The sequence below is a fragment of the Conger conger genome, chromosome 8 (genome assembly GCF_963514075.1).
Source record: "Conger conger chromosome 8, fConCon1.1, whole genome shotgun sequence".
Lineage (NCBI taxonomy): Eukaryota > Metazoa > Chordata > Actinopteri > Anguilliformes > Congridae > Conger > Conger conger.
This window is the reverse complement of record NC_083767.1, coordinates 46,757,320-46,773,624: the sequence shown is the minus strand read 5'-3', so window position 1 is coordinate 46,773,624 and position 16,305 is coordinate 46,757,320. Positions and strand designations below refer to the sequence as shown.

Here is a 16,305-nt window from a genome sequence, read left to right as displayed (position 1 = left end):
AGCTGCACCTAGCCTGCAGTGGAAAACCACATGAAAGGGAAGTGTATGTCTTACTAAGTCCTACAAACTTCCTAGGTGCTGTTGCTACCCAAATGGATTACAGTGGTGTCCACATTGCGTGTGAGAGAGAGAGAGAGAGACAAAGTGAGAGATCGAGAGTGAGAGACAGAGCGAGACAGTGAGAGACGGCAGAGAGAGAGAGAAAGAGAGGGAGAGAGGATGCCTATTCTTCCTGGACAATCTTTCTTGTGGGAACCACCTGATGAAAAGATGAAATCGGAAGAAAAACAACCACTCCCCACCCATTACACAGGGATAAAGCCAGAATACAACCCCTGAAAACCCCTAATTCACAAACAGCCGACTATAACATTGAGAATTGTAGAATTAAGCGATGCCATGTACCATATACAATGTATCCCATGTATTTAATTGCGTTAATATTCTCAGGAGCTATACACTTTGCACACAGTAGAACCGTTCCAATACCAAAGGGCTGAAATATCAAATAATATGGCTGCTGGTTGGCCTGTTAGCTATTAGACTGCTCCTGAGAGCTACTTAGCCAAGCTAATCTGGGCTCATATCCATAAAGCGCTGACCACGGAGTGCCGACCACGGATCAGGTTCCCCGTCTATATCCTAACCCTATCCATCTTATGACTATCTATGGGTCCTGGACTGCAGCAGAGCCCCACCAAGGCCACAAGCTCAGCTCAAACAGAAGCTACTTGACTGGAAACCAACCAGCTGTAATATGCGTATAATTGCTTCCTCCACGCTCATCCTTCACTGTTGCTTGAGATCTTAGAATGAATGCCATTTAAGACCATGGTACCAGGCACTCTAGAGTACTGTTCCTATACATCAAAAATAAATAAATAAATACAAAATAAATGAATAAAACCCAGTTGAAGACACGTCTTTTTGACCTGGTAATACATACATGTATTTGAAACTCCCAACTCTCAATCACACTGGAATAGGTAAAATGGCATATTTCCCAAAACCAAACCCTTGGGCCACAACAAATGAGAGTTCCACTAGCTTTTACCTTGTGAGCTAGAGCGTTGTCTTGTGTGTGGAGTTAAAATGGCAGTGTGTGGATGAAGGGCAGGAGTTGGAGATTACAACAGCAGTGGGAAGCTCCCCTTTCTTTGTCCTGTTTGGACAGGTTGTGATGCTATGTCCTATCCAAGACAAACTCTCTGAGTTCATCAGCCCTACCCACTGGGTCTCACAGCAGAAGAGGCTGGGGATACTGTCCTACAAAACATAGACTCTGTATAGTATACTTTCAATAACAAACAACCTGACACTGAAATATGGTACACTTTCAATAACAAACAACATTACACTGAAACCGGAAACTCAGCCTAGTTCATAATACGAAGCACTTCGTTCTTCAGAACACTTGTCGTAAGGGCAGGAAAGGAGCCAAATGTCTTCATGGACTTGTCTTATGAGACAATAGCACCACTGTGTGGCCGCTTCGGCAAAATGCTGACGCAAATGAATACACAGGAAGACTGAGACTTCTGAGAGGTTTCTTTAGCACCATATTTGTTAGACAAACAAAAACTACTATGGAATAATACAGGAGAAGGAATAGATAAAATACACAATAACACACGCCACTCCATGCGATGTGTGCACTGCACTGCAGCGTTCTCAGGCATGAGAATAATAGAATAGAATAATGGCTCAACAGAAAAACAGGTTTTGCGAAGTTAGGAATGCCTTGTCACTTGATTGAATGAGATGTCACTCCTTCGATTGCCTCTTAGCCAATCACAATGCGAGGTCGGGACACAGTTCAGTTCGTAACACAATTGTACACATTTGGGCCTGCCATACCATTTCATTTTCCTACTGCTCACTGATACAAACGACAAAACTCAAGACAGTACAGTAGAATTCATGAATACTTTAATTTTCAATACTGAACGTCCATTTGAATCACCTTTACTTGAGCATAATCAGAAAGAAAAGAGGACAAGACATGAAAACAAACAACATTTATTGTGCCATTATTGGGTCAAACCGGGGTGTCCTTTACAAAAATAAGTGCGTCTGGGGCCAATGCCAAGATCCTCATGGCTGTCCGGTTTTCTCATGTAAAAAGGTTGTTCCCTATAGTGCAGTTCAGTAAATATGTACAGCAAGTGCCACAGAGTTCAAACCATTTGTAGTTGAGTGTGAATGCCTCCAGTTACAGTCGAGCTGTCCTTTAGCTGTCCCACAGGGGTCACAGCTGTGCCCCACACGCGTCTCTGACATCATAGGTCCTCATGCCCCTCTGGGTACTTCTGCTCTGCGGCCTCTGGTGGTTCGGAGTCCAGCACCTCTTGGCTTTCCTCTGATGCTGCTAAGGAAGGAAATACAGTCAACGCCTACAGTTAGTCTCACCACCAGTCTGGCAAAATAGCTTACTTCAATCTATACGGATGGTTACTGAATTTAAATGTATTTTTAAGCAAAAGAACATTCAGGTAAGAACATTGTGTGAGCATCTGGGTCAACTGCAGTACTGCACGAGCAGTAATTTTCTAGAAAGTATCAGTCAGCATGGGGAAACCTCATATCACATTACATTATACTGGCTCTGCCAGCAAGGTAAACTATTGTGACTAGCCTAAACTGTGGCTACCGCAATCATTTAACAAGCAACCAGCATAATTGTTGGCAAGAGCTCCTTGGTGACAAGTGTGTTGAATGCTGGCATAACCCGTGCCCATACATATTCACATATATAGGGATGCATCACCTTAATCTCCGTTCACACACTCATATGAATCAGTTCATCGAGTGGATCACCATAGTGCCTGCCCTGACCTTCCCCAGGTTGTGTGGGAAAGAGAAATTGGAATTTTAGATATCCTGTATCAAGTTTAAGGCTAAAGAGCTGTTGGAACATTATAGATAAACTACAGAATTATATAGTGCAGACTTACAGTATACATTGTAAGTGGTAAGGCAAAAAAGGTATTAACTCACAAATTAGCTTTTTGCCATTACAATTTTTTTGTTTACTGTATCCATCCATCTGAGTCTATTTTCCTCAAGAGAGAAATATGCGACTACAGTATATGCCATTGGCTCATTGTTGCAACAGCCACCCTTTTTCCTAGGAACAAGCACAGAGCTTGATTAACAAGATCCATGTTGACTTAGCAAGATGATAACCACCTTCCTGATACCAGTTACGGCCAATTGCTGTTTGGTCATGGCAGCTACCTCAAAGAAACCCTGGGTATGTTAAACTGCCTTCGTAATACAACCCCCCTGGTTAATTAAAAAGCGATGCTGAAGACATTTGTGTAGTATCAATTCATAAATGTATTTTTCTTATCCCTACGAATGCAGTCACAGTCACCTGGCTCTTCGGTTTGGACACAGACTCCATCCTTCTCCTCAAACTTGCTGGAGCAGATGCACCTGTGACTGCCCTTGATGTTAACACACTCACGGTGCTCTCCAGGGCAAGCCTCATCAGGCTGCTCACACTCATTAATATCTATCAGGAAAGACAGTATTTAGGATATTTTAAAGTGCTTCAACCGTAACGCATTATTAATTTCAGTTACCAGTATCAATAACACCTTTGAGTAATTATCAAATTATGCAAATATTTAACAGTACCTGTGCAGGCGCCCTCGTCCTCCTTGAACCCTTCGGCGCAGGCGAGGCAGTTGCTAGGCCCCGCCCCTTTACAGCCAGTGCAGGCCTTGTCACAGGCTGGACGGTGATACAGAGGGGAGAGGGTCGTTTGTATGCACCTCAATTAATTTCTGTATTAATAGCCATAATTTAATATTTCGACGAGTGAGGATTACTATCTATTACCACTACTACCTTTGTAAACAACCTTGAGTTCAGCAGACAAAAACAAGCTTTCAGAATCAAAAGTGAATGTTGACTAAATCCAGGCCTATAGCCAATCAAATTAACCAGGTTAATGACCTTTGAGAAATTCTTGTCTTTGTTTACAAATCACCTCTCATAAATAGATTACTAATAACATAATATAATGCCAAACAGAATACATCTCTTAAAAAGTGGCACAGTGAAAGCTTGAGTACATGGGATAATTTAAATTAGGCAAACATATTCATCTCTGTCGGTATACTGACTACCTGAAGGTCAGTGTGACATTTCATCAAGACCAGCATGTGACTGATGATTTGAGCAATAATTCCCCATAAGTGCCATGGAGTAATTCTTTACTGGAGAAGTACTGGTTTCAAGATGAGAAACTGCAATACACTCTAATATGAGTATTCACTGTGTGCTCATTTCTGTCTCGTAGGAACAGACACCAAAAACGGCCAATGTCAGGTCAGTGAATGCCCCAGACGGGAACATACAGTTTCTTTCTTGAGAAACTGTAGAACCTAACGTACCTTGGCAGGAATATGAACCATCTGTGTTGAGACAATACTGTTGTTCTCCACAAGGAGGTGATTCCTTTGAGCACTCGTCTACATCTTTGGATGTGACACAAAAGTACCAAAAAAAAAAAAAAAAAAAAAAAAACAGAAAAAAATAATTACAGGTCATGCAAAGTATCAACATTCATTTATTAATAATAAATCATTCTTCCACAGCTCTACCCACTACATCCAAATAATGAAGAATGTTCTCACCATTACAGGCCCCGCCCTCACTCTTGGCCCATCCGGGTTTACACTCGCCACAATCCTGATTGGTTGATCCTGTGCAAGTCTTGCAGGAGGCGTGGCACTCTAAAGGCAGAGCAGACAAACCTCACGTAGGCTCAGGATAAAGCTTGATGAATTCAACAACACTGTGTCCATTACCTCTGCCCTACCCTAGACATACCTGCACAGACGGAAAAGGTGTCGTTCTTAAACACATTGAAGTGTCCATCGACGCAGTCCAAGCAGAACTCCCCTTGGTAGCCCTGATTACAGCTACACCTGCCATGGCCTCCCCTTGTTCCATCTCCATCACAGGCCCCGTTGCCATGGCAGGGTCTCTCAGACCCCCCTACACAGCCTGGAGACACAACCCAAGGAGAAGTTCACACAAAATGGAGGCCCAATCCCTTTCTGGTCAGACCTGATGGGGTTTACAGAGTCTGTGATAGTTACCATTGCAGTCAGGGCCAAATGTTCCTTTGGGACAGCACACTTTGATGGTATCGATGCAGAACCATTTAAAAAGGTCAGGGTGCTTTGTTTTCCTGGAAAATGTACAAAAAATATATATATTTTAAAAATGTAAAAAATGTAAAAAGAATATATATATATTTAAATATGCAAATAAATGCTGAACAATATTAAGTTCTGTCGCTGACCTGACACAGATAACTTGCATGGAAAATGATATTTTTAATATGCAATCACGACAGAGGCAGGACTTCCATGTTGGTTTGATGAAAGGTGTGTGGTTGCGATGAGGTCGTTGAGTCCTCAGCTAAGCGACTGTGCCCTCACCTCTTGAACCACCAGGTCTCAAGCTCCTCCTCATGTTCCTCTACCATGTGATTGCACTCAAAGTTGCTGCTGTCACACAGGCCCTCCAAAATCTCCACCAGGCGAATCTCACTGTCCAGAAACAGATTAAACAACACAGCAGAATCACTTTATTCATCCAGTGCATAAACAGTATTATTGTGCATTATGATGCAACCTGCCTTCAAAAATATGTCAGTATTACAAGACAGTATTTCTGCAGCATTTAACCTTGTTTGGGATGCCATTTTAATGTCCAAGAGACACTTGGTGGCAGCGAAGTGAAGCATGCTAAGCACAGTGAGCATGCTAATATAATGATAAATTTAGGATTAAATGAACACTTTAAATAAAGGTATGTGGATATGCATGCCAAGACTATGAAGGCATTTAGGTGGAAGAAAAATAGATTTTTAGGCTAGGGGAACAATGGATTTGAGGAAATCAAGTGCACATGACAGTTGATATCCAATAATAAAAAATAAAAAAAAGAATATGTCAGAATATAAGATTGTACTACATTTCTAATAAATTCTTTAAAACTATGGCAGTTATTTCGGAACAAGCATACACATATCCTGTTCAACGCGCACCATCAGCGTTGCCATAGCAACACACCTGGACAGATGCAAATTTGGTCTTGTAAAAACACTTTTCGGTTTCACAAGAACTTCAAAAAGATAACAGACTTATTTAAAAACTCACTTATTTAAAAACCCATTTATTTAAAAACCCACACATTACAAATTTACTCTGGTCACAAAAGAAAAAGCAGACCTTTCCACATATTGTTTTTCCAGCTAAGCCCTCTCACCTGGTCTCATACTTTGACAGTGCCCTCTCCTCCCATGCAGTGTTTCCACCTCCAAAGTTCTTCTTTGTTGTTTTGTCAAACCCCTGATTAAGATAACAAATGGAAAAGTAAGTTCTCACAATGTGATAATACACATGGAATATCCCAACATCTAACAACACGCAGAGAGCACTGGAAATAGGGTTTTTACTGTGTTTTTTTTTTGTCCAGGTGCCAATTAAACCGAAAAAGCACATTTGTATGTCATACAAATGTGTCACTTCAAAATTGTGCAGGCTGCGTGAACCTTACCAAACATCTAATCCAAATTGATTCCAGAGTAAAACTGAATTTCAAGAACAAAATGTAACACATTATGAATGAAAAATTGTGCGCACAGAATGACAAGATACAAAAAATAACGTAGAAAACGCATTTTACTGAAAATGGGGTGTTTTCATTCATCCGGATAGCTAGATGAATACAAATGATATGCATAACGTACCTTTTTGAAGTTGTCGGTGATCCCTCTGCAAGTCGAACACGACTCTTTTAAGTCTTTTGCATTCGTGTGCGCACTGTGTAAAAGTAAACTTAGAGCACAGTATAGGGTTACAACAGATCCAGCCGACGGCATTTTCGGAGCTAACGTTATCTAGCTAGCTAACAAACTAATCTCACATTCAAAAGCATGCAAGAGTAGCTAGCGACATTACACAACTTCAGCTTGCAAGCTACAATTGCAAGCTAAACTTGGGTCACCACATGGGCTTGGTTTGATGCTCCAAATACATTCGCTGCAAGTATACGTAGGTTGACTTATTCAAAGCGGCGCTTATACAAAATCATATTTACCTCCCGGCTTTACAAAAAAATTGCATTTCAATTTCCGCATCACCCTTTCGTTACAAGTGTGGCTTCCATTGGTTGGCCATCTTTTCCTGTCAGTCATAAAACAACCAATGACAAGTCGCCACGCGCGGGACAACGGGCTGCAACCACGTGTAACAATGGAAAGGTCATAGTATTAGGTAATGCCTCGATGGGTAATGCTTCAATGTGTCATACTGCGCATATTCTAGTTTTTGTGCTGTGGACCAGTAGCTATTGTGGGAAGAACACATTGGTTGGTCAGTGAATTAAACATCTGTGTCGTTTACAACTAATTACTTTGAGCGACCTGAGAGAACTGTAATCTTGCAGGACATGATTGTGTTTTAGCACTGGAGACAGCAGCAATTTACCAGGGATGTTTTAATGGATTATACTGATCAATCCATATCCTGTAAATGGTAAACATGTGGAAAATATAATAGCAAACAGGGAAAATGGTAATACGTCCAAAAGCATCATGATAGCTATGTAATTGTGGAAGTTCTTGGATACCCAGGTTGTATCAGCCACATATGGGCCTCAATATATTCACCAAGAACATTTATACTATAAATCCAATTGCACGGTAGCCAAGGTAAGGTTCGGGCATGCACCTTGAGTCTGTGCATAGATATGTAAATCGTACACAGCCTCTTATGACTCTTATGTCGTATGACTCTTATGGCGGCCTGTAGCGTAGTGGTTAAGGTAAATGACTGGGACACGCAAGGTTGGTGGTTCTAATCCCAGTGTTGCCACAATAAGATCCGTGCAGCTGTTGGGTCCTTGAGCAAGGCCCTTAACCCTGCATTGCTCCAGGGGAGGATTGTCTCCTACTTAGTCTAATCAACTGTATGTTGCTCTGGATAAGAGCATCTGCCATCTGCCATCTGCCAAATGCCAATAATGTTATGGTACCTTACCACCTGATGTGCGTAATGCATTCAGCAGGATAGTGTATATTGTTTCTGTATTTGCCTGCATAGTATTGTTCATGGTCAGGAGGGTTGTTTTTGATTAAGCCCTGCTCCTGGGGACTCCCTATGTATGATGGTTTTTGTCAACCAATCTCTTTGATTAATTATGGTTGCTGTAAATGTGTTTTGGAATGATTTGCCATATACGCGCAACACAGTAAATTAAAGTCCTTTGCACAATTGCAATTCCTGAGCTGGAACATTGTGTCCGTCTTCCTGAACATTTGGCACACTGGATTCCAATTGCCCAGTCAACAAGATCTCTACCTATTACACAAGGTGTGCTTTACTACGGTTGGAGGGAAAAACCTCTCCTACAGGATAGTAGGTCTCCAGTAGCCCTGTTTATATGAAACAATTTCAAATTAAAAATAACTTGTGTCTAATTGAGAAAATTTAACCGCTAATTACAAAAAAAAACTGCAAAAATTAAACTTTATATATGATTTCAAGGCGGCATGGATGGTGCAGTGGGTAGCACTGCCGCCTCACAGCAAGGAGGTCCTGGGTTTGAATCCCGGTCGGCCGGGGCCTCCCCGTGTTTGTGTGGGTTTCCTCCCACAGTCCAAAGACATGCAGGTTAGGCTGATTGGAGAGTCTAAATTGCCCCTAGGTATGAGTGAATGGTGTGTGTGTGTGTGCCCTGCGATGGACTGGCGACCTGTGCAGGTTGTATTCCTGCCTTTCGGCCAATGTATGCTGGGATAGGCTCCAGTGATCCCTGTTCAGGGTTAGGATAATGAATGAATATTATTTCAACTTCAATGCACATATACTTCCTGATCAAAAGGGAAGCAGCAAGACAGAAGCACACAGATGGTTTTAAATGGTTTGGATGGAGTGCAGTGTGCAGTGTGTAGGGTGTGGGAAAATGCAGTCCTCTGCCGAACACCCCCCCCGCCCCTTCCCCTAGTCTGCATTTTCTCCTGGGATAAACCTAGATTCATCAAGATGAGGCAATTGAGGACATAAGTCCAGGATATATTCTATGTAATCCATCTAATCATCTTCTGGATCAGTTTCTTAATCAGAAAGAAAGGCAGGAAAAAATACAACTGCTCCTCCTACCAAGAATTAGGGAAAGGCATGTAATCGCACAGATCAACATATACACTATTTTTAATGTCAAAGACAATCCAAGGAAAATGTCTTTATTTACAATTAACAACATTAGCATGGTTCCAGTCATCATTAAACAAGCATAAAATTCTTCAGAGAATTTATAAATGTACAGTGTCATTTCACTCAACAGTGACCAATAATTTAATCCCTCAGAAGACTAGCTGTGCTTAAGAAAGAAATTTCAAACAGATTGCTTCTATTGTAAATACAGCAATATTTTATAGTCTATATAAAGATAGTTTCTGTTGAAAAGAAAACTAGCTTTATGGAACAGTACCCATTACCAACAATTTCACAATTAAAGAACTAAACTATTTTCCCGTGAAAAGTATCAGGTATTTCTGTTAGCATTTATTTTGAACCTCATTCACATGTATAAAAAAAACATTCAGTATCTAGATTTCTATCATAATCACATACATTTAAGTATACAACGTAGTTGAACATCAGTCAAGTACTTTGTATTTTGACCTGAAGTCATTTGCATAAGGCACAGAAGGAAGAAAATGGGTTTGGGGGGGGGGGGGGGGGGGGAGAGAAAAATAAGAATAAAAAAAAGACAGCAACAAGTCAATTCACATAAGACTAGCTACTCTCCCTCCTGTGATAAACTCAGTCCGCTGGGACAGCGGCCTCACTCAAGTTATAAACAGTAGTATGCACAAAACATGTTCAAAGAACTCATCTGATGTGTTACTAATCAAAACTTTGTATGAGATACCTGAGGCAATCATATCAAAATGTGTTCAGTGTATTGACATATTGGGACAAATTCACAGAAGTGGATGTGAACCAGTCCTAGACTGGGCTAAGTTGAGCACTGTGAAACAGCCCTAAGTCCTCCCTTTTCAGTACTGAAAATATATCAATGGAAAATTGACCTTTAAAAAGATTAGCTCCTCCAGATTGTCCAGCAGAGGCCTTGACTGACTCTGGGCAGAGTTTATACTCGCTGTGCAAAACAATGTCTCTGCTTGGACAATGCTAGGGGGGCAACCAACGTGCCGAACAGCTACTTTGGCAAGGTCTGGCCATAGGAACTTCTTCAGGTTCCAATAATCCAAAGGATCACAGCTTTGATCGAGTATCTCTTCTTCAAGATACTCTAGCACTGCTAGCTCTGATGATTTGGGTTGCTCCTCTTGTTTGATCTTGTTCCTGATGTCATCCATGAGGGCCCAGAGGTTGTCCTTATTACTCACAATGCTGTTTGACGGAGGACGGATCTCACTACAGCCATTGGAAAGCAAATGCTTTTTCTCGGTTGAGGTAGATAATGTGTCAAGTTCTTGTACAAGATCTTGCTTGCACTGCTCTGCCTCCCCCTCCGTGAACAGTGAGGTCTTGTACCGCGGGTCCAACATTGTTGCCCACATGTACCTTGGGTCATGAAGTGTTGAGGACAATCGGCTCACCATAGCATCCTTCAGGGACTTGAGCATGTTGTCAATGCCCATGGTCTCATCAAAGAGCAAGTCTATTTTTCGGTTGAGGATGTGGATGAGTGGTATTACTTGGCCTAATGTAGCAGTCCGATTGCTCATCTCCCTGCAGGCAACCTCAAAGGGCTTTAAAGCATTGCACACAGACTGCATCACTTCCCACTGGTCACAGCTGATCAATTCCCTGAAATTGCACTCAATTGACATTTCATCAATGGCTTTCTTTTGTTCCACTAAACGTTCAAACATGTAAAGGGATGTTTTCCACTTGGAGGGAATGTCCTGAACCAGCTGGTTTTCTGGTAAGTGATATTCCTTTTGAAGCCCTGTCAGTTTCTCTTTTGCTTTCGTTGAGCGGTGAACACGCTCACAGATTTTGCGAGCACTGCTTAACAGGTTCTGAACCATCCTCTGACTCTTTATGGCTTCAGTTACAATGAGGTCAATGGAGCGTTCAAAACACCGTACAACAGTGCGATCGTTATCCTCCAAGATTTTTCCAATGCTCTGATTATCAGTTACAGTGAACCCAATTTTCAGCCCTGAAGAATCAATCCAAGAGTCCCAGAGGTATTCAAGCTGTTTCTGAATATTGAGCATATTGTAGTCACAGTCAATTGGTGAGATACTGAGGAGGGCGGAGCAGTGGAAGTCTTGGCCTTGAGATCGCACACACGACTCGTAAGTGACCCAGTGTGCTGTCAGGGTCAGGTACTCCCGTGTCTGGCTGCTCACCCAGATACTTGCAGTGAAGTGGACAATGCCACCCTCAGCCTCTTTAAGGTGCGTGATTATAACTTCTTTCACTCTGTTGTACATTTCTGGTATGGCAGTGCTGGTAAAGTAGGAAGATGAGGGGAGTGAATATTGTGGTTGCAGGTATTCTAGTAACCGGTTGAGACCCACATTCTCTACCAGAGCAGAGGGCTGAAGATCCAGTGCAAGCATTTCTGCAACAAGTTTAGTTATTTTTTTGGCAACTGGGTGGTACTCATCAAATCTTTCAATATTTTCCTCATATGAGGATGTGTCCATGAGTTCTTGTTTCACTTGTACATCAGCAGAGGAAACACCTGAGACACTGCTGTTGTTTTGTTCTAGAGCATGTCCATGAAATCTCTGCATGTGCCTAAATAAGCAACTGGTGCCAAGGTTTGTGGTCTTTTTCCCTCTGCTTATTCTGCGGCTACAGTGCAAACAAACAACCTTTGTGGGATCTGTGGCACAAATGGAAAAGTGATTCCACAGTTTTGAAGTCTTTTTGCTAAAAGCAGGGACTATGTGAAGTTTCTTCTCAATGACAGGGGTTTCGGAGAAATCTTCTGACATCGCTTCTCCAGCAGTGATGACATTTGGTGATTGAGGGGAGGAGGCATTGTTATACATGCTTTTTTGGCTCTTTAGGACATCAGGGTGCCGTCTCATCAGATGTCTCATCAGACAGCTGGTTCCAAAGTCACCACGTTTCCCACGGTTAATTACACATGGACAGTACCGGCACAATGCTTTGCGTTGGTCTACTGGGGAAACAATAAAATGGTGCCACACTTCTGACTTTACCCGCTTCATGATCTTCTTGTTTTGTTGGAAAACCGAAATCATCTCTTTGTTTTGCTTTGGGACTTCAGCGAGGTCATCAGGCGAAGAGGTGTGAGGCAGGTCTTCATCACCCATTAGTCCTACGGTCACCGACATGTCAAGGGATGACTCTTGCCCTGACTGATATAGTGTATCGTTCGATTCCTCGTTGACATCAATTTCCTCATTACGAACCCGGTCAGACATCGCTTTAGGAGACGACGAAACAGATGAAGGCTCTTTTTTAAACTCTTCTCCCTCCTTCAACTTGATGCGTGACAGAAGAGTTGGAGGGTTAGTGTAAGGTGGTGGAATGCTGTAGCCCTGTTGGTTTTCTTCAATGACAATGTCTCGGTGGGCCCGCCACATGTGACGTATAAGACAACTTGTTCCCAAATCTTTTCCGTTCTTACCCCTGCTGAATTCATTCATGCAGTGTACACAAACAGCCTTGGAGCTATCTGCAGGGGAAAGATAAAAGTGTTTCCACACTGCTGACCTCCTCCGAGAGTTAGAGTTTTTAGGATTCGCAGGGATATGCTCAGATCCTCCTTCCACACCATCTTCATGACCGTTGCTGCTAGAATGCAGGGAAGAGTCCATGAAGGTGTCATATTTGGGATGCTTCTCCAACTTTGGCATAATTGGGAGCACTTTGTTGCATGAGACCTCTGTGCTATCGGCAGATGGGGAAGATGGCAAAGTATTTTTCTGCAAAGCGGATGTTGTGTTTGCTGCCAATTCCCCATTATTTGGTGAGTTTGTGGGAGGTATTACGGATGAGGCAACTGGGCTACCCAAAGCGCTGGAGGGAAGCTCACCGTCCTGTAAAAGCACAGTGGGGTGAGCCCTTCGCACATGCCTCAGCAGACAACTGGTGCTGAGGTCTCTCTCATTCTTACCCCGACTGAACTCTTTCATACAGTACATGCAGATTGCTTTGGTGCTATCTCGTGGAGATATGCAGAAATGCTTCCAAGCAGGGGACTTCTTTCGAGGACTAGCAGGATTTTTAATTGATGATATAAGACTCTGTGTCACAGCATCCATTGCAACATCATAAAGAGTACTTGTGTAACCGCTAAGCAAGTTGCTGTAATCATCACATCTAGTGGCAAAAGGGCCTGCTGAGCTGTCAAAGGTTACATTTTCATCATCTTCAACATCATCAGCTTCATCCTTGACATGCGTTTCATCCTCTTTTATATGTGCATCTAAATCGCTTCCTGGCTCTTTCTTTATATTGTCAGCAATGCAGTCTGACAGTGCCCCAGGCTTCGGGCTCGCTATTGAAATGGATGAAGAAACGGGCCAGTCCTCTTTGTTACACATCTCTTCCTGAAAAGACTGTTTGTCTGTTGTTGGAGATTCGGATGAATGCCCATCAACCTGAGAAGACAAGCCTCCTGACTTACAGTCAAGGGCAGAAAACACTGAAGAAGGTTCTTCAGCCAAAGTCCCTGAGGAACAGGAAGCAGGTTTTGCATCTGTGGCCTCGTGACATGTAAGGCTATATGATTTAAACACATAACCATCCTGTCCCATAATTTTTAAACATGTGCCTTTTGCTTCTCGTTTTTTGCAATCTTCTGTAACATTGCCATTCCCAAGTCCCCTTTCATCACCGTTATGAGAGAGGTCTTCCTCACTGTCCATGTTAGCAGACTGAATTTCTGCCTGAGAGCAAGTCCTTTTTTAAAATCCACCCACCATTTTACTGAGAGCCATGGGTGGCATCTTAGATTGTTGGGTCATTTTATTTTCCACCTTTTGTTCGAGGTAAATTTGATCCACTTCATCCATTTACTTAATGATTGCAAGTATACACAACAGATCCAATTGTGGTCAGCATAATATCTAAAGAAAGAGTTGAAAAAGAAAGGTCAAACATTAGTCACATAGCCAAGTTCAAGTACAGTAATAACATCACCTCTAATAACAGAAATACATTTATCCAATTTTGCCTCACACTTCCTTCAGGCAGTCTTTATGTATTTAAATGAATAAAACAGAATTCTAGATGTACAGTTTATCAGATACAGGGACTGGAGATGCTCCAAAATGACTGCCAGTTAACCACAAAATCTTTGAGAATGAGAAGTCCTATGTACGCATTAACATAGACATTCACACGTCTTTGTGGAATTATGAAAGAATGAAGCTGAAAGAATATGCTCACATGTGGTTTGTGATTTTCTTCTGTATATATTCTTCAATATAGTACCAGTATACATTTAGACATTACTTTCCATATGATTGTTTTTAAGGCATGAATAACTGACTTTGGTCAGTTTGATCTGACAAAAAATATTTGTATCGCTATTTTTCTCCAGAGACACAGACACATGTGGCCATTTTGGATGATCGCTGTTTATGTATTTCGCAATAACTGTTTGGTATCAGGAGCTCCAGTTTCAGTTTTACTCCTTACAGATAGGTAGGGAACATGTAAATTCAAGTTTGTTCTGAGCAACAGGTCTGACAGCCTGTTCCATTTCTCGTGGAATGATTGTAAAGGCAAACCAGTGCAATAAATAACATGAATGTTTGCCTTAGAAATTACTACAGCCTGCCACATAACAAATCGGCGTGTTGTTACAATCTAATCCATCTTAATTCCAGAAAACATTTTGATGATACATTGTTTAATTTCATACAGATTGCAACAATCTTCAACATTGAAAGTATAAATTGACGGGGTTAATTTAATCACCTTTTACCTATCTCACGTTAAGTTACCTAACTACCAACTGTGTCTGTACCCAAACTGACAGCCAATTTAACAACGGACTTCTACAACGTAGAAATGTCACGTAGCAAAAATTATAGCTAACAAAACCGACAAGAGAGCTAGTATGCAACTGCGGCTAGTTCTGATAAACATTAAAACCACAATCGAACGTTAGCTATGTAAACAGCCCCAGCACGCAACCAGCTATCGACTGCTGGGAAGGTATGTACATCGTTTTGTTATTTACAAACGAGTAATGTCAGTTATCAAACAATGGAGGTCTGATTGGCTAGATACTTCCTCACGCGTCATTAACTTGCATAGCTAGTTACCCTAGACTAGAGCAAGATGCCGTTATAACTTAGCGTTAACGAGCAGGACTAACTTACATAGGAAAACGATTCTAGCAAACGTTAACTAGCGAGCTAGTTACTTCAGTGTCACTAAAATTAACCAAATCGGAAAACTTCAAAGTTTGACTTTTCTATCCACAAAAAGAAGACATAGGTTTGAAAACCTAGCCTCATCATGGGATCTTGCCATTGTAGGCCATGAAAGACCTCGACCTGGTAAGGCAGAACCAGATCCTGACAGAAGAACAGAGGACGAACTAGCCAGAGAACCGGATCAGCCCAAGACTCTCATCGTATTTTAACTGCGAGCCAATACTTAAGACTTCAAATGTACATACCTGGATGCCCTGAGGACAGTTCCTGCCAATTTTGGCAACTAAACAGTTAAATGTATCACATTGCATTGCTCTAAATGGGCAATTAGTCGGTTGCTTTGTCTACACTACAGTTAACGTTCAGTAGCAGGAGCTCCACACAGCGTAGGACGGAAGGAACGTGCTTTTATGATGTCATCATGGGGTTGAAGGGTTTCCAAAATGGCGATGTAGTAATAAAAAAGAAAACAAAGCAATTCCATTGCTTAATACCTTTTCAGATGGCCGTCTGCTTTCCTGTCCAGGCACGCTCGTATCGTCTTTAAAACACATATGCATAATGCACCGATTCGCCATGTTTCTTCGTCCTATAATTTCCCCAGAAAAAGACATTCATAACGCCGTGCTTTGTTTTTGCCTTCTTGTCGCTGCACTTCGTTACTAGCTAAGCATAAACACGGGGTTTCTTGACCTGGAAGGTCTCTCTCAGGGGCAAGAGAACGCCATGATGGGTGGGGCAAAACCAGGAACCTTTATAGTGTTGGCAAGTTAATATAATATTTCAATGGTATTCGTATTAACAATGTTATAGATAGATGAGGGTGGAACTGAATGTGACACATTTATTCGCATACTGACCAAACT

The 16,305-nt window shown here is 41.8% G+C and overlaps 2 protein-coding genes across 3 annotated transcripts; both read right to left on the bottom strand.

Annotated features, from left to right (window-relative positions):
• Positions 1-1,912: 1,912 nt before the first annotated feature.
• Positions 1,913-7,159, bottom strand: creld2 (cysteine-rich with EGF-like domains 2). The gene is made up of 10 exons (XM_061252072.1): positions 6,776-7,159; positions 6,292-6,374; positions 5,460-5,570; positions 5,115-5,206; positions 4,843-5,019; positions 4,647-4,745; positions 4,404-4,487; positions 3,643-3,738; positions 3,377-3,517; positions 1,913-2,368 (listed from the first exon to the last, which is right to left on the bottom strand). Exons 1-10 carry the CDS (start codon positions 6,905-6,907, stop codon positions 2,280-2,282), a joined length of 1,104 nt encoding a protein of 367 aa, XP_061108056.1. The 5' UTR covers positions 6,908-7,159; the 3' UTR covers positions 1,913-2,279.
• Positions 7,160-9,255: 2,096 nt separating this feature from the next.
• Positions 9,256-16,143, bottom strand: LOC133135083 (zinc finger BED domain-containing protein 4-like). Of its 2 annotated transcripts, none has more exons than XM_061251843.1 (2): positions 15,934-16,143; positions 9,256-14,119 (listed from the first exon to the last, which is right to left on the bottom strand). In XM_061251843.1, the coding sequence occupies exon 2, from the start codon at positions 13,916-13,918 to the stop codon at positions 10,091-10,093; it is 3,828 nt and encodes a 1,275-aa protein (XP_061107827.1). In that variant the 5' UTR covers positions 13,919-14,119; positions 15,934-16,143; the 3' UTR covers positions 9,256-10,090. The 2 variants fall into 2 exon arrangements, with proteins under 2 accessions (XP_061107827.1, XP_061107826.1); XM_061251842.1 differs by lacking the exon at positions 15,934-16,143 and adding an exon at positions 15,685-15,840.
• Between the last annotated feature and the right edge of the window lie 162 nt (positions 16,144-16,305).